At 37.6% G+C, this 26,242-nt stretch overlaps 2 protein-coding genes, 1 long non-coding RNA gene and 1 pseudogene across 3 annotated transcripts; 3 read left to right on the top strand and 1 right to left on the bottom strand.

The window, feature by feature from the left end:
• LOC114535218 lies at positions 1-671 on the top strand. The gene is made up of 2 exons (XR_003688216.1): positions 1-124; positions 386-671. It is a non-coding gene; the product is annotated as an uncharacterized LOC114535218 (long non-coding RNA).
• Positions 672-8,778: 8,107 nt separating this feature from the next.
• Positions 8,779-10,466, top strand: LOC114535235 (annotated as a pseudogene).
• An 8,680-nt stretch (positions 10,467-19,146) lies between these two features.
• On the top strand, positions 19,147-22,777 carry LOC114535234. The gene is made up of 6 exons (XM_028556613.1): positions 19,147-20,111; positions 20,307-20,526; positions 20,864-20,917; positions 20,990-21,058; positions 21,236-21,343; positions 21,795-22,777. The coding sequence occupies exons 1-6, from the start codon at positions 19,575-19,577 to the stop codon at positions 22,775-22,777; spliced, it is 1,971 nt and encodes a 656-aa protein (XP_028412414.1). The 5' UTR covers positions 19,147-19,574.
• On the bottom strand, positions 22,775-25,683 carry LOC114535216. The gene has a single exon (XM_028556598.1). The coding sequence runs from the start codon at positions 25,098-25,100 to the stop codon at positions 23,583-23,585; it is 1,518 nt and encodes a 505-aa protein (XP_028412399.1). The 5' UTR covers positions 25,101-25,683; the 3' UTR covers positions 22,775-23,582.
• Positions 25,684-26,242: the final 559 nt, after the last annotated feature.

Here is a 26,242-nt window from a genome sequence, read left to right as displayed (position 1 = left end):
CTGAATCTTCCTTGGCCACCATTGGCATCTGATTTGACAATAGATAATGTGCAAAAAGTGGTTCCATGTGAACTTTTTAATGTATTGGCTTGGACTTGTGGATTCTCTTCAGAGCCAACTTTAAGTGAGTACGTGCCAATTGACGGCAAGAACAGTTCCAAACTAACATCAATTGTACAAGACCTTGTGAATTTAGCATCTGGGGGAAGGAATCTTACACCCAAGAGCATAGCACTTGCCATGGCACTTAGACAACTGACAGGTTCAGCCTCAGTAATTTCTCTATTGAGTGGCTTTGGACATTGCATGTCACACTCATTTGTATTGTGCCATGAAACTGCCCTTGCACAGATAAATATATCCAATGATTCTGCTATTCCTCCAGGCTTTGTTAGTGATGTTCCAACTACTCTTGCATGGGATAATGCGTTTGGCCAAGGCTATATTTAAGCGAAATATTTAACTTGTTTCTTGATTGTGTGAGTTGTATGTATATTTATATATTCTCCGTCCTGTTTGATACAGGTGGGTTTTTTACCTCACAAATTTTTATTGAATTAAGATGTTAATAAGTAGAATTATACGTTAAAACGGTATTTTGAAACAATAGCCAATAAATTGAAGTGATTTAGCATATGAGCAAGCAAAATGTACAATGTGTTTTAACAATATTTATTGTGTGTGTATTTATTCGTTAATATTACAAGGTTTGATCTTTATTCTGTGATTTTATTTTGTTATTTTTACACGGGAAATCGGGGAAAACCCACAGGGAAAATCCATTTTTCCTGTCTGCGCGTGCGCAGTGCGAGTTTGGCTGACAAGCGCATGCGTATTTGCTACTAAAACAATGGCGGTTCGAATATTTCGAAGCGCGAATATAGCAAACTTTGGAGGGATTTTTTTCCCATTTGTGCACCTGTTTCGCTTGGGGAGCGACAGATTCTGATAAAGTAAGTTTTTATCTATTGATTCATGTGAAAATTATGTAGTTTCACTAAGGGTGCAACGGAATTGCATCTTTTGGATGCTCATCCTACGGCCTATTTCTTTTGATGCGATCGCAGAATAAGGCAGCCCGATCTTCTAAAGACACATTACTTGGCTGAAAACGTGTCAAAACACGACCAATTCCCCCCTCAGCGAGCTCTGAACAAGGCCTCCATTCGTCGTAGTCTTCCGAGTATACGATGTAATGGATTTTAACTTTGGAGTTAATTCGGTCTCGGTCAACAATCTAAAGCAACAGAAATTATAAGTAAAAGCAAAATCACTTGAACCATACTAACCTCAATTGGATAAAATTTTGTCTTGTCGGTTTTTACTTCAAGTTTTCGTGGTACTTTCTCACATTTAAAGCGTTCTCCGTCCTCTACAGTCTTATAAAACCCTTTCTCCGGTCGTCGTCGCTTCCATGCGTTCGCCATATTTGATTGCGTAAAATACAAACAAGTTGATACTGCGCGTGCGCACAGCTGAAGAGCAAATGTCCGTATAAATAGGCTCATGTTTTGGTATGCCACCATGTCACCTATCCCAATCCTCTGAACTCCCCATATATTTGATTCACCTGCAAACACGACTGGTCAGGCCAGGACAAGAAATCCTCCGCCGCCATACATCCATATTTTACCACATTCACTTTCATCAAATTTTCCACCTCCATTATTAAGCCATCCTTCAACTCAAGCCTTCAAACATCAAGCCCCCCAACATCAAGCCCCAATCCCCTTTAGCACGCAAAGCTACCGAAAGAAGAAAAGACAGGAAGAGTTATGTGGTGAATCTTCGAAACGATACAAGGAACGAACTGGCTCAGCTAAGTGCTCGAAGTGCCGCGAAAATAGAACAGGAAACCATAAGCAATACTACGGCAACTGGTATTGTCCTATATGGAGGAAACGTATGAGCAGTGGCGGGAGAACTTTGGGGACAAATACAAGAAAAAGTAGTGAATGGTCCACAAGGACTTCGTTGTAAATAGTAATTATATATAGTAGAATAATGATCATTTTTATATGGAAATAACAATTCAATGGCATTTAAAGGCGATTACATACTTCACACGTGGTTAATTTGATTATTTGATTTAAACACCCCGCGTATTTTGGGGAATCCCCAACCTCGGGGAAAAGCCCTTCTTACTACTCCCGCGGGTCTCCCTCACAGAGAAGTTTTAACACCATGCACAAGCTCAATCTTCTCACTTCGATAATCGCTCTGCTCAAAGACACAGTTCGCAAAATTTAAAGCTATTATTTCCGCCAAATCGAAAAATTTCTTATCATACCTCGAGCCGGACGTAGTCGAACAACGCCAACTACATCAAACACCAAGCGGCTCTTCGAGAACGTTGCGCCGAACAAGGTTTGAAGTTCCACGAGCTCTCTTCAGTCAAAGATGGTCCCTGCGACTGCCCCGGATAATCCTCGCCAGACAGCGACAGCGAACACTTTCAACGATGCTCAGTTAGCGCAAATTCAGGCCATCCTCGACAAATCGACTGAACAGATTGCGACAACCGCCGCTAAAGTTGCTCTGGCATCCATGCAGAACTCCGGTCCCGTCACCAACAGCATAGATGAGGCTATCGTTGATGATGCTCCTGAGCAATCTGTAGCCGCGCATTTTGTAAACTCGGCTGTTCCTACCTCGACGTTACCTCAAGTGCCATACAACCACGTATTCCACGATGTTACATCCTATAGGAGTGTTTACCCTAAGCCCCTTCTCCCACAAAAACGCGTGTGCGTATGTGTATTGTTTTGCGCAGAAAACCCGCTTGCTAGTAATCATTAGAACGGCTTCGATCATTAATAAACAATTTGGATTTCGAGCAAAGCACTCTACCCTACTCTATCTCAAAAAATGAGGCACTATGTTAATCGAAAACTTCACATTAATTTGTATTATTATACATTATAGTAGTAAAAGAAATTTGATTGGCTAATAGTTGACAGATAAAACGCGCAATCATGCAAAATTCAGTTATATGCTAGCAGATAACTGAGCTATCTGCAAGTGAGCCTACGGTGGTTAACAAGCGGTATTCATTTCTGATACAAACAAAGGAAAACAAACGTTTACAAACGTAGAAAAAAGATATGGACAGATTCTCAAACTTTACCGAAGATGAGATACAAGAACTACTAGAAAACAAAGACGATATAACGATAACGATATAATTCAATTTTTCAATTATCATCTAATTGTTTACTGTTTGATAAAATTGTTAATTTTATTATACCTTATGGTCATAATTTAACTGTTTAACTGAACTTCCAGTAACTTGTTCATTGCACTTGAATGTATTTATGTATTAATAATTGTGTATCTTTGGATGTTGCTATTAAATAAGGTTTTTCATTCGTTAATACTATGTTTACTATTCTTCAAATGTAAAATAATACAATTATTAAATTCGGTTTTTTGTGATATGCAGAGTTATCTTGATAATTGTTTATTATTCACTAACTTATATTGTTGCTTGGGCTAATAGTTATTCCTCTTTTACAAGACCCTTGTATCTGTTGCAAATGAAAGCTGCTCGAATATATTTATAAAACTGATATTACTAATATAATTTACACACTGCTTTGTTTATGTTTGATTTCCATACTGGTAACGTTCCTACTACGTTTAATGATTATTTTACAAGTGTCAGTAAGATTCACCAATACAATACAAGACTAGCTTCCCGTTCTAGTTTTTCATTACCACAAGTGAGGACAAATTATGGAAAATTAAATATTAGATATTCCGGTGCTTGCTTGTGGAACTCGATTGATAAGAATGCAAAGAGCCTACCTAAATCTAAATTCAAAAGTTATTTGATTAGAACTATTCTTGATAAATATTCAGACGGAGATTACTGAATTCATTTATTGCTGCATGTCTATGTGAAAATAATCATAACACGTACAACAACTATATAATCAATTAGTTTTGCCTATTCATATTGCATTATTCAGACTTACTTATATTTAATACTTCTTAAATATGTTATAATACTTTTACTATTTCAATCTTTCTTCTACGTTGTAATATAGTAAGACCTCTTTCTACCAGTCATCTTATTGCCTTAGTCAGTCAACTAACTAGGCTAGTCCTTGGTGACTACTTTAGTTGGCTATTTACCTTACTTGTTTTGTATATATTCTGTATTTTTGTCTTTTATATGTAATAAATGTTTTTCTTCTTTTTCTTCTACTATACCCATATTAGGTGCAGAAAAAATATTATTTATATATTTATTATTTATTTAATAAATAATATTTTATCAAATAAATAATATCTAATATTATTTATTTTAGTATAAATGCAAAAAGTTTAATGTGATCATTCGAACATGATATTTTGTAGACATACAGGTGGCATAGAATGTGCCAACAGCCATGGACTGGTTTATACCCCAAAGCGGACCCCATTCAGATGAAATTTTGTCCATCTTGTAGCTTAATTGTATCAATTGTTTTTAAATGGCATAAATTAATTTACTCCAGATACCATACTTACAAAACTAGAAGACAGCTTACAGCCATTGATTGGAATTTCCATGAAAACCTCCAGCCAGCCAAAACAAAGTGTGGTGATGAAATTGTGACAAGAAAGTACATCCACGAAACGGAAATTGGGACCTCAAGACGGTGAAGGTGCAGAAAGGTTACGATTACATCCCAGTACTTATAGCCAAAAGTTTGAAACAAAGAGCAGATGACAACGATATTGGTGGTGTTACAAGAGCAGTGGATTAAAATGAAAGTGGCCTTACCCTAATTTCCCCTACCATTTCCAACTTACCCCAACCACCTACAAAGGAAATTGTTGCAAGGAGCAGATATGACAAATAGAATTACCATAAACCAGCCCTAATGTATTTATTGTATCAATCTCGTAGAACATGCACACGTTCTCAAACCAATTTATTATTTTAGAAATACTGAATGCATGGCCGTTGGAACCACGGGGGCAAGAGGGGGGTGGCTAAACCTCTTGAAGCTTGCATACCGGATCTTCTCAGCAGCTGAGCAATTCTCCGTTAACCTTCAGGCGAAAGATACAACCGTTTCAGAAGGGATTAAAGGTGCTCGTCTTTCGACAACATACTACACATCCATGAGAAGCGACGCATCATTTTCAACTTTCTACCAGGATACACTGACATCCTCCAACGGTTTGAGTGACGAGCCTGTTCTACCCCGTCTTCGAAAGGCATCCAGATGGCTTGATGAAGAAGCCAAGTTTAAGTTTTACTGCTCTATATAAATTCTAGTTTGTGGCAAACCAGTTCTACATTCGCGCAATGGCATGTATAAGAGAGAGCACTTCAGACGCGGAAAAACGAACATGTTGTGCCGATTTCAAGCTCCCTTTTCAAAACTGCAATGGTTCTTCTTGGTATGGAGCCTTGTTATTGATGCTTTGATAGTTCGGCTCGTGTTTCGCACTCTATTTGTAACGCTCTAACCACAGAGAAAACGAAGACAAAACTGCAGAAAAGTATCGTAATAGACCAGCAAACATGAACAACTCTCACTATTACAATGGATACGCAGTGTTGACCATGTGAAACAACAACCTAAGGAGTATAAGAATGGTTATACACTAGTAGGCTTGAAGATGCTTTCAGTTTTTAATAGCCAGTACTTCTTCTAGTATCTCATTATGCATAACCCACACAGACAGTTATCTGAGTTGCAACATCCCCAACATGAGAAGTTACCAGTACAGTTGCAATGGTTTGCATCCGCTAACATTACTGTTCAGACTTCTGGGAAAATGATGACATTATTTCTGATTACTTTCACAAGCAAGGTAATCGTGATGTCTTCATTACAACAGTTTTAGCATACATACACACCCTAGCTGATAGCATACACACCATAGCTGAAGTAGCCTTTCTGCTGCAAATGAAAATCTTATCACACATTTTGTCATGTATTAAGAAAATAACACAATATTACTCAGCATTTAATCACTCTTCACAACATGATCATCACAATTTTGATAGTTCTGATGAAGAGGATGAACTTCAACATCAGGATGAGCTTGACACTTCTTATGCTGACAACGTAGAACCTGTCTTTGACATGCCAGGTGTGGACTGGAAAGTGCCAGCTGTTGTTACAGGTCATGCAGGCTGTGGAAAGTCTTACACAATCAAATCAATAGTGAATCAACTAATAAAGAATGATTACAACATCCTTGTGGCAGCACCAACTGGACTTCTAGCTGCTTGTTTCAAGACATCGTTACCAGATGAAGTTACATGCGATACGGTTCATGCTGAATCAGATGACCAACCATCGATTAATTGGCATCTGTCAAACTTTGATTTAATAGTTATAGATGAAATTTCAATGGTGGCACAAGCTATTTTTCAACACATTTTGAAGACATTAAATGTTCTTCTCTTTAGACCAGTATTTTTGCTCTCAGGAGACGCAGGACAACAGCAACTATTTGCTCGTAAAATAGGAAAAACTATGCAATTGCCTAGTGCTTTTGATGATGAATCCTTTTTAACTTCTGCATATAAATAAGATTACAATCGCAGCATCGCTTCGGAGATAGACACATCACTTTTACAAAATGTGCTGCAAACCGAGCAAATGAGGTTGTAATCAACACCATATTTAAGAAACAAACCCCTACTGCCACATTACAACTTGATTCTGATCTACCTCCAACCGATCTTTATGTTGGCATGCGTGTGGTTATAACACAAAATAGAAATAAGACAGCCGGTGTTATTAATGGACAAGTAGCTAACATCCACATGGTTCACAATAAATATATGTTATTTACCGGCTGCGAGGTCCGGATGCAAAAAACTGTGCCGGAGGTCTCGAAAACGGCCCGAGGCCGTAGGCCGAGGGATGTTTTTGAGACCGAGGGCACAGTTTTTTGCATCCGGACCGAAGCTGCCGGTAAATAACGTGTTTATTTTTTAACCTTGACTTTTTTGACTTTATAAAACACAAAAAAATACAACAAATTTAATGAATAAACTATAAAAATTTTAAATTCTGCAAGCCATTTTAGAATTTTAATACGTCAACAACTCCTTATAACTTATAAGGATATCCTAGTCGGGAAACAGCCAATGAAATGGCAAATATTGTTGCCATAGCAACTAAATCACGGCGAATCGATTAAAAAAACAACGTATTGACAAGCGAAAAAAGGCGTAAAAAATCCAAAAAAAAGAAGTTTTTCGGGTATGTTTTTTATTTTTAACATTCATTTAGCCTTTTCCAGAAAGGTTTTCACACATTTTAGCCGTACGTTGCTTTGGTTTTGTCGTTTTGCTTGCATTTTTCACAGCGGGCCGGATGCATTTTGCAGCGGGCCGAATGCAAAATTCCGGCCCGCTGTGAAACGCTTCTCAGCCAATCAGATTGCTTCCTTTACAGAGTTAAAAAACAAATCAGTATATTTACGACTTCCTTCGGATAAAATCGTTTCCATATATCCTGTAACTATAAAATGCAATGCCTCATCCAGAACACTTTATCTCTTTGCGCCAGCCCATGCTACAACAATCTGCAAGGCACAGGGACAAACATTAACCAATTAGTAATCTGGTTTGACATTGATGCAGTACCTCCTGGCACGGCATATGTAGCACTGTCAAGAGTAAAATGCCGAGAGGATATATACTTTATGAAAAAACTTAAGCCAGAATTTTTCACCCCAGTGACACGACTGGCACAATTAGCATGACTCTTTTTGTTACACTCTGCATTAATACTATCTCAAATTTAAAGTACCATATCTCGAATTGAAGTGAAGGATACTAAATCATAAAACCAAAGCAATTAACATTCGTGTACTTTTGTCTTTAGATGTTTTCAAAATCAAAAACAACGACAGATTCGCCTTCTAAATGCGTCAATTATTACCGTCACTTTCCTACATGCTTTTTAAAGCCATATGGGGAAGCAGAGAAATCTTTAACAGAAGATGTTGTCGCCAAGCGCTTGTCGCATTACAACTGTGAATAGCTACGAAGACCGCAGATAGGCGCCAGTGAATTCGCAGAAACGATAAAAAAAACCCTTCAAGCTCTATCCGAAGGTGATTCCCCTTTCCACAAAAAGTCGAAAATCGCAGGTATGATGGAGAACCTGCAACCACTGTTGCAAGCCCTGAAAAAGCTTAACACAAAGAACCAAGAAGAAGTGCCCACAAAAGATGACCTCAAATCATTTCTTCAAGCAATGCTGGAAGAAAACACATCTGCCGATGAATTCTTCCAGGAGATGTTCCGTGTCGGTGGCATGATGTTTCTCCTTGGTTCACATTATTGCACCATCAAGTATCTTCTTTCCAACCCGGAGTTCTATGCCGAAAAATCTCTTGACTCCTTCTCCCCAGACTTGAAAGAGTTCAAAAATGCCCCTACAATTAAAGGAATGCGTCAAATGATGACAAATGCGTATTGTCATGAAAACAGATCAGCATTGTCAAGCCGGACAACAAAACAGAATCTTGTACAACTCTTAGATTCATCTGATGATAACGACACACGTGATCCTGGCAGCAAAGAGACCCATACTACGTCCCGAACGCCACAACAAAAGGCAAAGAAGAAGCAAAGAACTACCATATCGAACGTTTAATAACTAAAAAAAACTGAAAAAATCCAAAAATATATAAAAAAAATTATTTTGTTATTTATTTGCTAACTAATTATTCACATATTTAGCCTGCAATAACTAAAAATAACCCCAAATTCGTCCACGTGTCAGACATCTCAAACATGCGAAAATCAAGATGAAGTCGATGTTCAAAATATCGTTGGAACCCTCAAGAAAGAAAACGCGAGGTGACAGTAAGGATGCTGAGTCCGAGTTTGTGATTGAGAATCCTCAAAACTGTCATGAATACCGAGTTATTAGCCTGAACTGTTTGTCCACAGCTGTGTCAAGTATACAACATGTTTGTGGTGAAGGTAAAATTCGCTTCAATATTTTTTCATGTTTCAATGCACTTACTTTTTCATATAACTTTAATTGGCAAGTTGTATTTAAACAAAGTATATGTGCATTATATTTATCCTTTTCATTAATTTTAGTTATTTTTATAGATTGTTTTCATTATTATTATCCCTGAGATTATACTGTGACCTTGTTTTAAAGGTTAATTACTTTTAATTTTTTTCAGGAAATATGACACTTGAAGAAATCCCTGAGAAACGTTCTGGTTTCATGTCTGAGTTTACATTGGGATGTGATTCATGTAGTGAGTCAACCGTCGCAAGGACGTCGAAGTGAGTCAACCGTCGTCGAAGGACGGTCGCAAGATATAAATCGCCGTGCTGGCATCTTTTTGCAGCATTTTTAACATGCCTTGTATGTGTAAGCCTGCTTACTACAAGCAAGTTGAAAGCATCATGGGGTCTCTTGAAGAAGAAGCAAAGGAAGAGATGAAGCAAACTGGTAATAGGCTTCGTAAATTGATACTGGATGAAAATCCGGAACTGACTAATGATAATGTACTGGATGTTGCTGTCACCTTTGATGGTACTTGGGCTAAGAGAGGCTTTACATCCTTGACAGGTGTGGTTTTTGTCATTTCTGTTGACACTGGGGAAGTTTTGGATTATCATGTACTGTCGAAGGCTTGCCAGAAATGTGCCATTAGGAAAGGAAAGGTTACCGAAGAAAAATTCGAGCAATGGTTGTTGACTCACAAATGTGACATTAACTTTGTGGGAGGTTCTCCAGCAATGGAGTCAGAAGGAGCTGTTGTCATATGGGAAAGATCAATCGAAACTCATAACATGAGGTACAAGTGGATGGTGAGTGACGGTGATAGCAAGGCATTTAGTTCCGTTGAGGATGTCTATGGCGATGTGAAAGTTGAGAAGCTAGACTGTGTTGGCCATGTGCAAAAGAGAATGGGGAAGCACCTTTTGAATTTAAAGTCAACTACCAAGGGCAGGCTTGATGATGGGAAAACTGTTGGGGGTCGTGGGCGGTTGACAGAGACCAAAGTTCTGCAGCTGCAAAAATATTACGGACTTGCAATACGGCAGAACACAATTAAGAAATTGAATCCAACAAAGCAAGAAATTGATGTGGCAGTATCAATGAAAAAAGAACATTATTGCTATTTTGTATGAAAGGACAATCTCTTGCCCAACAACATCGCTTTTGCCCAGTTGGCGAATCGTCATGGTGCAAATGGCAACAGGATCAAGCGATGAAAACCTCCACCTATGATGACAAAGACTGCCTGCCGCCAGTGTTCTGAGATGTTCCTGGGAACAACACAAAGAAAGCCTGTGATGCAAAAGACCAGCAGAGAATGAAGAAGTCTTGCAAGCAAGTGATAAGGAAAAGAAGCGACGCCAAGGAATGAAGCTGTTGCACGTCAGAAGAGAAGAAGCCCTCCGCAATGCTGAAGGAGTGACATATGAGTCAGGAGCCTTCTTGGTAGTTCTTACAGGAATCACATAGTTTGTTAGAACTTTCAAAATAAGGCCTTAACTACGTAAGATGATGACATACTAAACTTTAACTGGTAACGAAAACTTTGAACTCGATTTTCTCATTTCGTACTATTTCAACGGTTGAGAAAAGGTATCTCAAGTACATTACAACAGATTTGACTGAAATTTTCAGTGATTGTTCCACTCAGTCATCATTGTGTTTTAAGCATAGGAATTTACTCCATGACAAATATTTTGAAAGTTATGGCATTTTCAATATTTTATAATTCGGTGCTAAAATCTGATTGGCCATAACTTTTTTTATTATTTAATGTATACAAATTTTCTATGCTCAAAACAGAAATCACTATGTGTTAGTTGATTTAAGATAAAAATCAATTAAATCATTTAAATACAGAAAGTGCAATTTTTCCTTGAATATAGCCTATTCGAAAATTTGGCAATCGGCCCAGAGCCACCTTAATATAGGTTATTGTGTGCAGTAAATAGCTTCTTTAGATTCCTCATGTTATAAGCTCTCTGTCAATATATACTTTGTGGGGGGTTTGATATAAACTCAGTGAACTATGAGGGTTTTCCATACACCATAATTTTTAGGTTAACTCCCCCCTTATGACCCCCTTAGAGTCATAGTTACTCCCACCGATTACCCGCGCTTGGATGAATTACGTCACTTTGACATTCAGAGCACTGGGCAGAAATCACACTGCGTCAACACCAGTCACCAGTCATCTCAATGCTTTGTTTTAATTAAACAGTCGGATTCCTCTTGTCCGTTCCAATTCTAAGTTGGTTGTTAATCGCCTGCCGAATCGGTCACAGCTGAGTCAATCCACGCGACGTCCCTTCGCAGTCCGACTTCGACGCGCAGCGAGCCACGCATCTCCGTCAGCCGACGCCGAGTCCTCGCGCTTCAAGTCCCAGCCCGACAGACCCAACCCTTAGAGCCAATCCTTTTCCCGAAGTTACGGATCTATTTTGCCGACTTGCCTTACCTACATTGTTCTATCAACTAGAGGCTGCTCACCTTGGAGACCTGCTGCGGTTATGAGTACGACCAGACAAGAAAATGAACGACTCGCTCGGATTTTCAAGGGCCGTCGAAAGCGGACCGGACCCCAAGAGAAGTTTGGGGCTTTACCGGATGTGAAACCCTATCTCCGGCTGAACCGATTTCAGGGTAACGTTGCCCGTTAAAAAGAAAAGAGAACTCTTCCAGGGGCTCTGGCCGACGTCTCCGAGTTAGGTTTCGTTGCCGCTTCTGCCACTAGGTGGCAGTATCCCTGTTCTGGTTCGGGAATATTAACCCGATTCCCTTTCGATAGGCGGTCCGCGAATGGGACGCTTTGCAACGGAATTTCCCTATCTCTTAGGATCGACTTACCCATGTCCAACTGCTGTTCACATGGAACCTTTCTCCACTTCAGTCTTCAAAGTTCTCATTTGAATATTTGCTACTACCACCAAGATCTGCACCGGCGGCCGTTTCACCCTGGCTCGCGCCAAAGGCTGCGTCACGACCGCCGCGCCCTGACGGCTCCGACGGCGGAGTATAGGTGCGACGCTTGAGCGCCATCCATTTTCAAGGCTAGTTGATTCGGCAGGTGAGTTGTTACACACTCTTTAGCGGATTCCGACTTCCATGGCCACCGTCCTGCTGTCAATATCAACTAACACCTTTTCCGAGTAATAACCTTCACCGAGTAATCTGCATTCGACCGAGTGCAGACGTGATTTCAGAGCTCCGTGATTTTTTTAAAGTGATAGAAAGATTTGTACTCTAAATTTGTTCTCAAGTGGCTGTAGAAAGACTCAATAATGTCAATTCATAATATAATCGATAAAGAATCTAGCGATTCTGTCGAATATGATTTATTTGCTACGAAGAAGAACAAACTAATTTGGGGAGGAACCCTTACGCAACTAAAGACGTTAATTGCGAGTGAATTTAAAGACGTCAATGCAAAGGATATTGTATGGAAGTCACCTGGCGGCGGTAGTTGGACATGCTTTTTAAACGGTAATTTATTATTAACATGGTACAGTAAAAGTCAAACGATTTCCTTCGAAGGGAAAGCAGCTGACGCCATTAAAAGCCGTATTTCTGAAGTTATAAATGTACCTAAACCTTCCTTGTTTGGGGGTTGTTCGACATTGGAGTCGTCTGAGCAAGCGACACCTATTCGTCCCACGAATAATCCTTGTTGTGGTGGTTGTTCGTGTGAACTCGCTTTAGATGAACTCAGAGATATCAGGCTACAAATGGAGATTTTACAATCAAGGACTGATGCTCTACAAAGTTTGGAAAGCACACAGAAAGTCTGTCTTTCGTTTAATGAATACCAGCAAGAGATATGTCGTTTAAGTCGAGAATTGACTGAAGAAAAAGATAAAAGAATTCAACTTGAATCGGATTTAGCTTCACTCTATGAGAAGCTTTTCTCCTTAGAGCGTGAAAATAAGCTGAGGACGGGCTTATTGGAAAACAAAGAAAATGTTATGCCTCATCAAACATCTTCGGTATCAACAATGACCTTGAATACACAACAAATTGCAAGTTGTTTAAATCCAATTCAAATTGAGACCCCTGATGACATCCCAGGGGCAAATACTGGCATACTATCAAAAACTATTAGCGCTTTCCCAAATATGTCTGATGGCGTGGATGCTCATACTTTACCCTGCTCTAATGTAGGAAGTTCAATCAAACCACAATGTGAAATCAGTGCGGAACATGAATGCTATTGTAATGCCTCTAACAATAAGGCTGACTCTAATGAGTTGCAAATTAAAGTTCAACGAAGTCAAATAATTCCAGTACGAATTACTCATCGTGCAATGTATACTTCTAACGGTGTAACAAGCAAGTCAAGTAAAGCAAAATTGAAAATTAGGGAAAGACAAAATTGTCATTATAGTGCTCCTGTTGAAAATGTAATCTCTAATTGTTCACGGGATCAAGATCAACGTACTCATAGCATTCCAGTACGTATTACACATCGTCGAATGCGAGTTAACTCAAATCGAGTAAATAAGCAGAGACGTGCGCATCAGGTTTTTTGGCATTGGTATCAGACCGACTGGCTCAGGCACCTGGAATTGGTCCGCAGGAGAACTTGGACATGAACAGTTTTCACTCTAACTTAATTACAGTGCCTATAGAACCTATAAATTTTAAATGTGATGAAACTAATTTGCTTGATTTTTTCCTTTTTAATGCCAGATCTGTCAGAAACAAGACCATGATGATTAAGAATTTTGCTGTGGATAATAATATTGACGTTTTTGCTTTAACGGAAACATGGCTCGCTCCAAATGGGAATGAACTAACTATTGGAGACTTATGTCTAACAGGCTACAAATTTTTGCATACACCAAGGCATGGATCAATTGGTGGTGGTGTCGGTCTCTTATTCAAAGAGAGCCTTAATATCAATTGTAATGTACAGGAGGAATTTAGATCATTTGAATATCTTGATTGTTCCTTTTTGGACATTGTACCCATTAGAGTTATAGTTGTATATCGACCGCCACCTTCATCGGCTAACTCGCTGACATCCACTTTATTCTTTGAAGAGTTTTCATCTTTCATGTAAGGAATTATTGCATCACCCAGACAACTTTTGATCGTTGGAGATTTCAATTTTCATTTGGATAATTCAAATGACCCTCTTGCTAAGCAGTTCCTAGATCTTCTAGCTTCATCTGACTTGAAGCAGCACGTTGCTGGAGCGACGCACTCTGGTGGTCATACCCTGTTTTTAAAAAAAATCTTAAAACATATCTTTTTAACTTATTTTTGAATATGTATGACGTTGGTCTTAACATTTATATTATTAGGTTTGTTAATGATTTAGATATTTTAATAGTTTTAATATTAGATTTTACTGTAAAGCGCCTAGAACAGAACACAATTTGGTTGTGCGCTATAGAAATACTTTTTATTATTATTTTATTATTATTATTATTTCGTGGGATCTGATGAGCGTCGACTTCGGCATCTTAACTCGGCGTTCGGTTCATCCGCATCGCCAGTTCTGCTTACCAAAAATGGCCCACTAAGAGCTCGCATTCGAGTGTCCGGCTTCAATCGAGCAAGTCGGACTTCTTACCAATTTAAAGTTTGAGAATAGGTTAAGGTCATTTCGACCCTAAGACCTCTGATCATTCGCTTTACCTGATAAAACTGCATGTATGAACTCCAGCTATCCTGAGGGAAACTTCGGAGGGAACCAGCTACTAGATGGTTCGATTAGTAGGTAGGTAGACAAAGTGCTTGCGGCAAAGAATTTTCATCTTCGCAAAGCTTAGTGTATGAGAAGAAATAATCAGCTGCAAGATCTAAAGAAGGAATTTATCGAAAACTTCGTAGCCATAAACTCTACGCTACTAGAACATTCTAAAGAGTTGAAAGATTTGAAGAACCCGGAGACGGAAAACGAGCTATGTAGGCTCCGAAGAGAAAATCTTGTGTGAATCATGCTTGCAGAATTTGTGGGAAGCATCAGTTTTCATTTGTTTCCTTTTTATTGTGCCTCTAAAATGTCTAAAAAAGCCTTAAAAAAGCCTACATGCCAAAGTGTGAAAGTTGTTTTATTTTGACACGGGTTGATTATGCTATTCCACCCAAGCAGGATGTACCTTATACAATGTGGCACTTTTAGAATTATGATGAATATTTGTTTTTTAAGGAAGGAAACAACAGCATATGAAGGTAACTTTGGTGAAGATCTTCAAGAATTTGATGAGGGAATTAATGATGACAATAAAGTTATTGTGTAAGTTGGTATGTAATTTTAATCTAATCTAATCTTTTGTAATTTACTTCTAGCTTTGTAATATAGATTAGAGTATGAGTTATTGTAATTCTAAAATGTAATATTTTTTTAAGTTATATTTATGAACCTGTAAATCACATTGCAATTTAGCTGTCTAAGCTACTTTATGTGTATTTTTTAATAATAATAATAATAATAATAAAAAAGACATCATTCTGTGCAATGTATACAATTAGTCCCTAGGTAGAAAGAAGGGTGTTGGTTTTTATGAAACCAACATGTGAATTGCTCAAAAGCTAAACTGAGAGTAGAGGAGCTTCTGAAGCCTTTAGGGATCCATGCATGCCACCCTATTGTATACCAAACGTTTTTCTCAATGCTGTAGACTTAATAGAAGAGCATGCATGTATCGTTGTAAAGCAAATTTGAAACTCAGAATTTCACGCGGCATTAGAAAGCATCTGGGGCTCTATGCAAAATACTATGTAATCATCTAGCATAATAATGTTAACCATTGCGTCTTCATTAGATACAACTATATATAGCTGTACATTAGGTATTTGTAATATAGGAAACATGATACACGTAATATGCACAATGAACAATGGGTTATTGAAAAGGGATATCATGTAGCGATATAGCACAGTATGATTAAGCAGAAAACAGTTAGTTGATACAGGAGCACGGGAAGAGCACATCTCAAACACCGAAGCACGAATAAAGAGTTATAAATATATGTGTGTGTTCTGTGAGTATTTGTAAAGAGCTGTCTCCCCAAACGACCCGACGATCCCGGACGTTAGAAGAGCCTAAACGAAGCCACACAAAAAGGGTCGTTTTACATATTGTACAAATATATTTAGCAACTAAACGATGTTCAACTTTGCCTTACAGGATGTCTTGGGTTAAGATATATGGCACTCGTTACTCAGAAGGCTGTGTTATCGTTACTGGGCTACACTATGGTCAACCAACCTTCGGCAAAATAACCAAGGTGTTACTTGTCTCGGGAATTGTAATATTCCAATACATAACGTTAGAAGTGGCAGAATATGCAGAACATTTAAATGCGTATTACGCGAGTTAATGTCGTGATACGGATTATATAAAGCAAGTCGCTTTGCAAGATTTCCATCCTTTAGGAAACCATAAAGGATTTGACAACAACTCAAATAAATCGTTTGTCGTTTTGCGATACAGGGTGGACTATTTGCAGTAAATAGACAATTGTCAGCTATTTGGTACTTCATGCTTGCCCATTTATAATTCTTGAAACGTCGAGTTTCAAATATTGACTTATACAGAATACATGCAAAATAGTGGGTTGTTTTCTCAAAATAAATTAATTTGTAGTATGATATGAAATTTTAAAATGTATGAACCAATATCCTTTGCATTTTAACCGCCAAAATAAATCTTTTGGACAAATATTCCCAGGCAAGTACTGGATATAAATGTATAGCATATATAGTTTCGTAGCAAAAGTTATTTATATACTAGTAAATTTGAGTAAAAGTAAAGTTTTACTCTTTCTTTTGAGTAAAGAATACGTATTCTTTTCAGTAAATGATACACGTGGTATTTACTCAAAATTTTGAGTAAATGTTACATATTGTAAATTACTCAAGATTTGAGTAAACGCTGCGTTTACTCACAGCGTTTACTCAAGAAAAGAGTGAAACTTTACATTTACTCAAATTTTTGAGTATTTAAATCTCATGCGTAAGCTTGAGTAAATTTTACTCATCAATTTACTCATAGTTGAGTAAATAATAAGCAAAAATTAGAGTAAAAGTTCCTCTAACACTTTACTCAACATTTTGAGTTTTCGTTTACTCGCAAGGAAGAGTAAAGTTTCCCTTTACCGAATGAGGAGTAATATTTACTCAAATGAGATTTTTTTTTTTGCAGTGTAGTAGTGTCTTGTAATATTGCTTTTTTCCTATTTCGAATCTAACTACGTTGAATGTGATTACAGACGAACGAGTCACGACCTGTGATCCATTTAACCGGATACATGCAGTAGCAATAGTGGCATATTTCATGATGGTAAGTTCCTACTGATTTGTGGTCAATCTCGTAGAACATGCGCACACATTCTCAAACCAATTTTTTATTTTAGAAATACAGGATGTATGGATTGGGCCAAGCAAGTCCTGAAGTGACCTCGCCTGGTGCGTTTAGACGCAGTGACCATCACCGAAACGGGCAATTACTTAGTATACGCTCAGTTGTATTTTTAAGTTACATTTCACTCTTCCAGCCCAAGGCTAGACGAGTTCGACGGGAGCTACTCGGTATTTTTCGTGTGTCATGTTAACTGGGGCAAAAAAGAGCCTCTTGCTGAGATCGGTGGCATCCAACGGTTTCCAAGGAAGGAAAAGTGGCTTCTACACGTCCTATACGGGTAGTGTTCGCAGTCTCAAAAAAGGAGATGTTATATTTGTTAGTATATTAAAAAAACAACGCGTCATTATAAATACGAACGAAAGTAGCTCCTTTTTTGGAGCATTTTAACTTTGGTTTTATGAATTTTCGTAAGCATATCACGATTCTTTTTAAAGCAAACATGTTTCGACAAACTGAAGGCATGTGTTATATAAGCAATATGACTGAGATACGTTGTATATGCACGGGCGATGCACAAATAAACAATGAAACATTGTGGAACAATGAATCATGGACTTGTAAAACATGGACTTGTAAAACATGGACTTGTAAAACATGGACTTGTAAAACATGGACTTGTAAAACATGGACTTGTAAAACATGGACTTGTAAAACATGGACTTGTAAAACATGCATGGACTTGAACTTGTAAGACATGAACACTCTCTGCCGCCAATATTACGGAGTAAGTAATAGACAGCTCTGCATGTATCTATTGCTTTATTTGTTTACTCTGTGTCAATATCAAGCAGACACTACAATTCAATTGAAAAATAAATTAAATGGAAAATGGTTACGCGCGCGTTAAGCGCGTGCCGGTTTATTATTTCATAACAAATCATAGGCTGCCCAGACTTTGCCTTGGGCGAGTACATCACACGAGTATATCAAATTACTTATTTAATCTCTGTCAGTCTCCAACAATGTAAAGGTCTGTAAACCAAAATGTTCGGTAGTTTCAAGCTTTCCAAACTGACGCAAAAGCCAAACGATAAGCCTGTTTTACCAAAATTTGAATGGGCTAATATAATAAAGCAGAAAAAGCTCGGTTCTGGTAGTTTTGGTTCCGTACACCTGGCAAAATATGTTCACGACGCTACCAGCCAACAGGATGGCGTAGTAAAAAAACTAAAGAATGCTTCTCTTGATTTTGCGGCTCGATTTGTTAAAGAAGCGACTATTTTTAATAGTATTAAAGGGCACAGAAACATCACAGAATTTTTGGGGCTGTGTACCAAACCATATGCAATCATGATGCAGTATTCCTGTTTTAACTTTGGCATATTTGGAGTTGATAACAGCGTCAGTTCTCTAGCCGATTTTCTCCAGTTTGTAGACGCGGAGTATAATTTTTCATCATTTTCGGAGGTTTTGCCTGTATGCATGAAAGATGTCATCACTGGCCTGGACTATCTTCACAGCTATGATACAGCGCATCGTGATTTAAAACCTGGGAACATTTTGGTATGTAATCAACATATGTGCAATAGCAGGGATGATACTTCTCTTATGGTAAAGCTTATCACGCTTGTCCAATTGTCTGCCGTTTGAGTGACTTTGGTGTTAGTCGGAGTGTCGACGTACAAACCAAGTCAGTTCTAACATCGACGTGAGAAAGGCTAATTACCGCAATCTAACTATATATGATACAAATGTATGCCTGTAAATAGTAGAGGTTTTCTATTTCGTCATCGCCGTCCAATTTCGACGGCAAATTAAGGTTGGGGCAGAGAGTATGAGGCGCCGAACCGGACAAAATTGTCTTTTAGAAAAAAATATGTGTCAAACTACGAAAGTTTGCTTAAATGCAAAAATATATCCACTCAACTCTTGATAAGTATCTGCTAAACTTAATTAATTGGTTCTGATCTCAATATATATCGGACAAACTTGAAAAATATATGCTAAACTTAAAATTTTTGTGTTCAACTTAAAATATACATGTTAATATTTTCATAAATATTGGCTAAAGTTGGTATCGCCATGGCAAACTAAACTCAACCACGAAAATAATTGTGAAATTTTATAAAATTTGCCAAACTCCAAAAATACATGCCTTTCGAAAAATATATGTTCTAATTAAGATGCTTTGCGGGCTTGTTTACATCATGTGAAATTAGTGAAAATGCAACGGCCGCCATTTGTAGCGGATTCTGCGATTGTCGAAGATGCTAAACCAGAATGAACTACAATTTCACTTGAGTAACGCGTTGCAAAGAATAAGTGAACTGGAAAACGCTAATATTTCTCCTAATAACCAGACCTGTTCGACGAACAATTCCAGAGGAAACAGTAGGTTAACCTTAACGGAAGAACTGCGAAGGAGTTTTCCCAGCTTAGCAAATTTGCAGTCAAACAGCGCTGAAATTCCAGTAATTCCCTCTATCAATTCAACCATAAGGTCAACACAAATGCCGTTGACTCGGGCTTCGGCGACTCCTTTTGGTGTCAACAAGAAAAAGCGAAAGCGTACGTCAAGCTCTAAAGTAGAAATCAAGCCGAAAGCAGTTCACAAAGACTTGGTGTTGGTTCCGGACCCAATTCAAACTTCAGTTCCTACTCATTCTTCTCGGGTTACTTTAGAAAGTGATGGTTTCGTTATTCACAGCTTTCCTTTTGTAAGAGAATGGGATAATGTTACTTTGAAAAGAGAAATAGAAAAAGTCTTTCCCCAGATCCAATGTTGTGGTTATGAATACGTCAAGGTACGTAATTATGTATGTATACTACAAAAACATAGACCTGTAATCTCTTATAACAATGCCTGTGTTATAAATTCTTCCTTAGAACAATGTATTAAATTGTTGCATGAAAACAAATCCAGGGTATTCTTTGATTACCAGTCCCATTTAAGCTCCCTGATAGGCATGTAATGTTCACATTATATTTACTTATTACAGGCCTCCTATGGAAAACTCGTTTTGCCAAATTTAGCTCCTGGTGTCATGATGAACTGCAACATGCTTCTGAAGTTGTCAGGCCAAGGTGCTGTATACATACGCTCAATAGAAAAACTTGCTGGTTGTGACAGTCATGATCAATTTGATGATGAAGAGTTTATAATTAAGCAAGAAGTCCAAGAACCAGAACTCATAGAAATTGAAGATATTAAAGGAACAGGTAAATGGGAGTCTGGTATAAGCTGTTAATTTTTGATGGTTTACATGGAGTTTTGTTATTAACATGCTGTCAACTAATATGATACAGTATATATTCATATATATAATTAGTTTGTGTTAATTATCATCTAGCTTGTAGCAATCAAAATCACAATTCTTGGCTTGAATACTAATTAATTCAGTTAAGAATAATGGTGGGTTAGAGAAACTCAATGTAATTTGTTGCAAGGCATACAATTGAGGGTTTCTTCATGTAACAATTGTAGGCTTTGCTAAAATCATATAAGCAATTATATGAACAAATATAGTTTCAACATGTATAGTTTCTATATTTTTAGATTCAATCCCAGTTCCTGCTACCTTACCTGATATTTTTGATGAACCAGTTGATGGTGTGTCAATTATTTTGCAAGTATTGAAGTGAATGATCTAAATAATTAATTATTAATTTATAAAAATTTTAGAACATGTGAATGTAGAGGACGTTTCAGAGTTGATATCAATGCCTGCTGTACTTGATGAACAGGTTAATGGTGAGTTAAGTAAAATGCATGAACCAAACAATATTCACTGCCTTGTTTCAGTTTCACAAATCAGTTATGTTGTCCCCCATGGATTCTCATAATGTAATGTTAGGTCTTTGTCACATGTATTTTGTCATATTTTTCAAAATGTGATACACAAAAAGCCTTTAAAAATTAAAATTTTAGACCCTGTAAATGTGGAACAAGTTAATGATGTTTCTGAAATAATATTGCCAGAACTGCCAGACCTTGATGACTTGCCCAATAGTTTTCTTGAACCAAGCTGTGCAAATGGTAAGTTGACAAGATGAAAATAAAAGCAGCAAAAAGTCCAGATTAGTTCATACTGTTTGTGTTCAAACTGTTCTAGTTCATTTTGTTTAATTTTGTTTTGAGCATTATTTTTTGGTAATTGACAAAGTATTAAGACAGAAATTATAAAATTAATTTGTTAAAATTTATAAGTAACTTAAGGCGGTGTTACACTATGCAACTTTCCTTGCAACTTGCAATGCAATTCTACTCCTGAGGCATCTAAAGTTGACAAATACGAACATTTCTCACGATCTACTAACGTTTTCTTAGCATTTCGAACACTCTTTACTAATTAACATCCCTCAAAATTATATTTGCATTGTAAGTTGCAAGGAAAATTGCATAGTGTAACAGCGCCTTTAGTATATAAAATTTTCCTATTTGATGTTGTCAGTTTCAAATACATATAATTGCTTTTTGCCTAATTTAGTGCACCCTTTGACACCTGGGCAGATGGAAAATTATTCAGTGAGAGCTGTAACAGTGCACAGGACCACCATCAAAAAGGACATGATTATCCTTTTTCAAGATCCAGACATCCTAAGTAATCTTTTAATGTTTACTGTTGTAGGTTTTAATGGCTTGCCTGAAAAGGGTGAAGGGGTAGGTGTAGCCAGGGATGTTCTTACAAGCTTTTGGCAGCAATTTTTTGATTCCTTGGCTGTAGGTGTGCAGGAGAAAGTACCTGCAATTAGGCATGATCATCAAAAAATGGAATGGGTGGCAATTGTTAGGATTCTTATTTATGGCTACATCAGGGAAAAATATTTCCCAATTTCATTTTCCTCAGTATTTATTGCTACTTGCCTTTTTGAGGAAGAAAGTTTAACTCATCAAGACTTGATACAATCATTCAGAATGTACATCTCTGATGATGAGCGCGAGACCTTTGATAAGTGTAGGGATGAGGAGTTATCTCCTAATGATGATGAAGTATTAGAACTATTGAGTTCATACAAGTGTTTTCGCATACCAAGTAGAGAAAACATAATGTCATTATTTTCTGAGCTTGCACACCAAGAACTTGTGCAAAAGCCAAAATACGTTGTCCACTGTTGGACCCCTTATATTCATGCATTAAAGTCGTTTCCTCCTTTCCAATCTATTGAAGGAGTTAGGAAAATGTATGATGAAAAGCGTCCGACAACCCGTAAGGTAATAAAACTATTCAAGTGTGAGCCATCTAAGGATGCTGAAAACCAATGTTTCGATTTTTTAAAGCAGTACGTAAAGTCTCTACAGGGTCAGTCTTTAACACGATTTCTTCAATTTACGACTGGTAGTGATATTATTGTAACTAAACAGATTAAGGTTGCATTTGTGGTTGTCCAAGGTTTTGCTAGGCGGCCAGTCGCACATACTTGTGCACCATTGCTGGAGCTCCCAAGTACATACCAATTTATAATGACCTAGCTGAGGAGTTTAGTAATATCTTAGCTGATAAATTGTCATGGTCATTCCATATTGTTTAAACCAGCTTTAGGTGTAAGACGTTAAGTCAAGGTTTTGTTAATATTTTGTTTACAGTTAATATTTGGTTTATTTAGCTTGAGGTACTTTTAAGGTTAATCTCAGCTAGTTTTAGCCAATTTTTTATTAGTCTTGTGTTAGTAGTTACTTCTTATGTTGAACATGCAAATGGTGATTTTCAGCAATTGCAGGCTAAAAGATTTTGATGAAATACAGTACTATTACATAATTACATAAACTAAAGAAAGTAACCATTGTGTACCAATTTTTTAACAGTTTTTTTGTAGCAGTGATAATTATGCATTTGTTAAATGGCTTGAATACCCCTGACCACAAACAAGAAAATTCAATTGATTTTTTTAAAAATAAATCGGTGTTAGTCCAAAATTTTAGGGAATTAGCGGATCCAATTCAAATATAAACCAACTAGTATAGTTGCCTTCTAATTCAACTCAATGTTTTCCTTCAGTTGTTTGCTGCTAAACTCCTGAAGGCTTTACCATATCAATCACCGCTTGCATGCTTAACTGACTTTTAATAGGCCTATTCCTTACATCAAACTTTTTGTGTGGAATTGAACGCAAATGAACTTGAACGAAGTCTTTTAGCTCCATAATATCAATTTTGGCAAATAAAAAGTTTGAGGTCTAAACCAGGCCTTAAACGCCAGTTTGTTTCTGTTCTGAAACAATGTCATATTTTTATAATGTAACTTTGACATTTCATTAAAATTAAAAAACTGGATACACTATTGATTGGTTGTTGTTTCACATAGCAGACCTACGCATGCTCTATATAAATTTACACCATGATATCCATCGTCATCTAAGGGATTAATAGTTTCATGTACCAAGTTGGTTAGCTCTTCACTGACATTTACTTGTGGTACTGAAACATCGTAATCATCATCACTGATTAAGACAGTTCCATCTTCGTCTAAATCTACACCGGCACCAAGTTGTTCATGGGCATTCTCTTCTGCCAGTATATTCCTATTGCAATTGGTCATAGTTCCCCTGATGAACATTTGTTCTGGACTTAGGTTCTCAGCCGTACTAACAGGGTGGCTATTCCATTGGCACTTAAATTCGTCAAGAGAATTTTGAATTCTCGGAATAAACACATAGTGTAATGCAAAAAGGTGATGTTCATTAAGACAGTCAAGCAAACCATCTTCTTCCATAGTCGTAAACAGCCAGACATAATGAGAAAGTACCCCACAGTAAACATCTCTGTGGAGGCGTTCAACTCTAACGTTATGCACAGATTTACCGGTTATCATACTGCCCCTGCCACAACCCCTATTAGTAAGCATATAGCGTGCAACACTAACATTTTCCAAGCCATGGTCAGAACGGACTCTTGATGGTAAACCAAACTCTGTGACTCCATGTTCAAAAAACTCTAGAACAGTTGAGGCTCGGTTATTATTTGCACATTGCAGGTAAATAATAAGTCGGCTGTAACCATCAATACATGCATGAATTATTATGCGCCATCGTATCAGCTTGTGGTTGCCGTCCATGTGCCACAGTGCATTTGGGTGTGGAACATGATACTTACGCCGGTAGATTGTCAAGTTCCATCTAAGTGCTGTTCCGATAGGATCAATTTTTTTTAGGCATTTCCTCACTCTATGCCTTTGTATATGCAGCCCTCTAGCCCGAAGGGCACCAACCATCCTACTCTGACCAATATTTGGGGTCACTTTCCTTATGTCTTCCATAGCTTGGGTAAGTTCTTCCTCCGAAATAGCAGAAAACTCATCATTCATACCTAATTCATTTTTTCTCCTCCTCAATGTTCGAGTAGACACATGCAGCAGTTTGGCTATGTTAACCCAGGAAAAGTGCTTGCTTCGCAAAAATTCAAGCTGATTCTTTGTAATATCATATTTTGGTCGACCAGGTCTGTTTGTATGATTAACTGGACACCTGTAACATTGCTCATCATTGATTGATTGGAGCCGTTCCATCTCAAGACTAAGTGCCCTTTGAATGGACATTAGGCTGTTTAAAGCGCTTGCAAGCACACCGAATGTTTCTTGATCATTGTTCGTGTTGTTCAGTAGGGTCGTAAAGAAGGAGCACGTACATTCTAATCGATTATTTAAGACCTCCAAATGATCGATTCTACTTAAGGCATCCTCAGTAATGGTTTCTGTTAATAGAGATGCTACGCCGGTTATAATTGATTTGGCTGACTGTAAAAATGACACCCATTCAACGTTGACGACGTTCTGACCGTCTCTGCGATAAACAGGCATTTTTACTGTTCATTTTTTCAATACCTGATTTCCTGTGAACTCGTCATTTCTTACCATCGCTCTTATTGCACTTAAAATATTAGCGTTTTCCAGTTCACTTATTCTTTGCAACGCGTTACTCAAGTGAAATTGTAGTTCATTCTGGTTTAGCATCTTCGACAATCGCAGAATCCGCTACAAATGGCGGCCGTTGCATTTTCACTAATTTCACATGATGTAAACAAGCCCGCAAAGCATCTTAATTAGAACATATATTTTTCGAAAGGCATGTATTTTTGGAGTTTGGCAAATTTTATAAAATTTCACAATTATTTTCGTGGTTGAGTTTAGTTTGCCATGGCGATACCAACTTTAGCCAATATTTATGAAAATATTAACATGTATATTTTAAGTTGAACACAAAAATTTTAAGTTTAGCATATATTTTTCAAGTTTGTCCGATATATATTGAGATCAGAACCAATTAATTAAGTTTAGCAGATACTTATCAAGAGTTGAGTGGATATATTTTTGCATTTAAGCAAACTTTCGTAGTTTGACACATATTTTTTTCTAAAAGACAATTTTGTCCGGTTCGGCGCCTCATACAGAGAGTGGCAAGATATTTTGTAATGTGTTTTTGTGTGTTTAATGAGCTGAAACCAACAAATTCGAAGATTGGTGTTCATGTTTCCCAAGTCCATGTTTCCCAAGTCCATGTTTCCCAAGTCCATGTTTTACAAGTCCATGTTTTACAAGTCCATGTTTTACAAGTCCATGTTTTACAAATCCATGTTTTACAAGCCCATGTTTTACAAGTCCAGTCCAGCCCAGTCCATACTTTACAAGTCCAGTCCAGTCCATGTTTTACAACATGCCTAAAGAAACGGACCGACGACGACGCGACGCGAAGTCGAAACATTAAAGACATTCTATCTATCTATCTGCTCTGTTTCAGGTACATGTTATTTCCTTACTTATTTGCTTTGGCTTGAAATATGCGACGAACCACATGTTGTGTCAAGGACTAGTTTAGCAATCCGGAATCAATTTGGCTTTTGCGTCAGCAATTGTCAGCGAGAAAGCAGCATGGAACTGAGTCTGTGGCTAACTATGTAGCAGAATTAAGGCGCATGTCTAAACAGTTAGGTTTAAGCGACATC

Source organism: Dendronephthya gigantea, unplaced genomic scaffold, assembly GCF_004324835.1.
Source record: "Dendronephthya gigantea isolate DGI-Jeju-01 unplaced genomic scaffold, DenGig_1.0 000113F, whole genome shotgun sequence".
Lineage (NCBI taxonomy): Eukaryota > Metazoa > Cnidaria > Anthozoa > Malacalcyonacea > Nephtheidae > Dendronephthya > Dendronephthya gigantea.
This window is presented reverse-complemented; position numbering and strand designations above follow the sequence as displayed.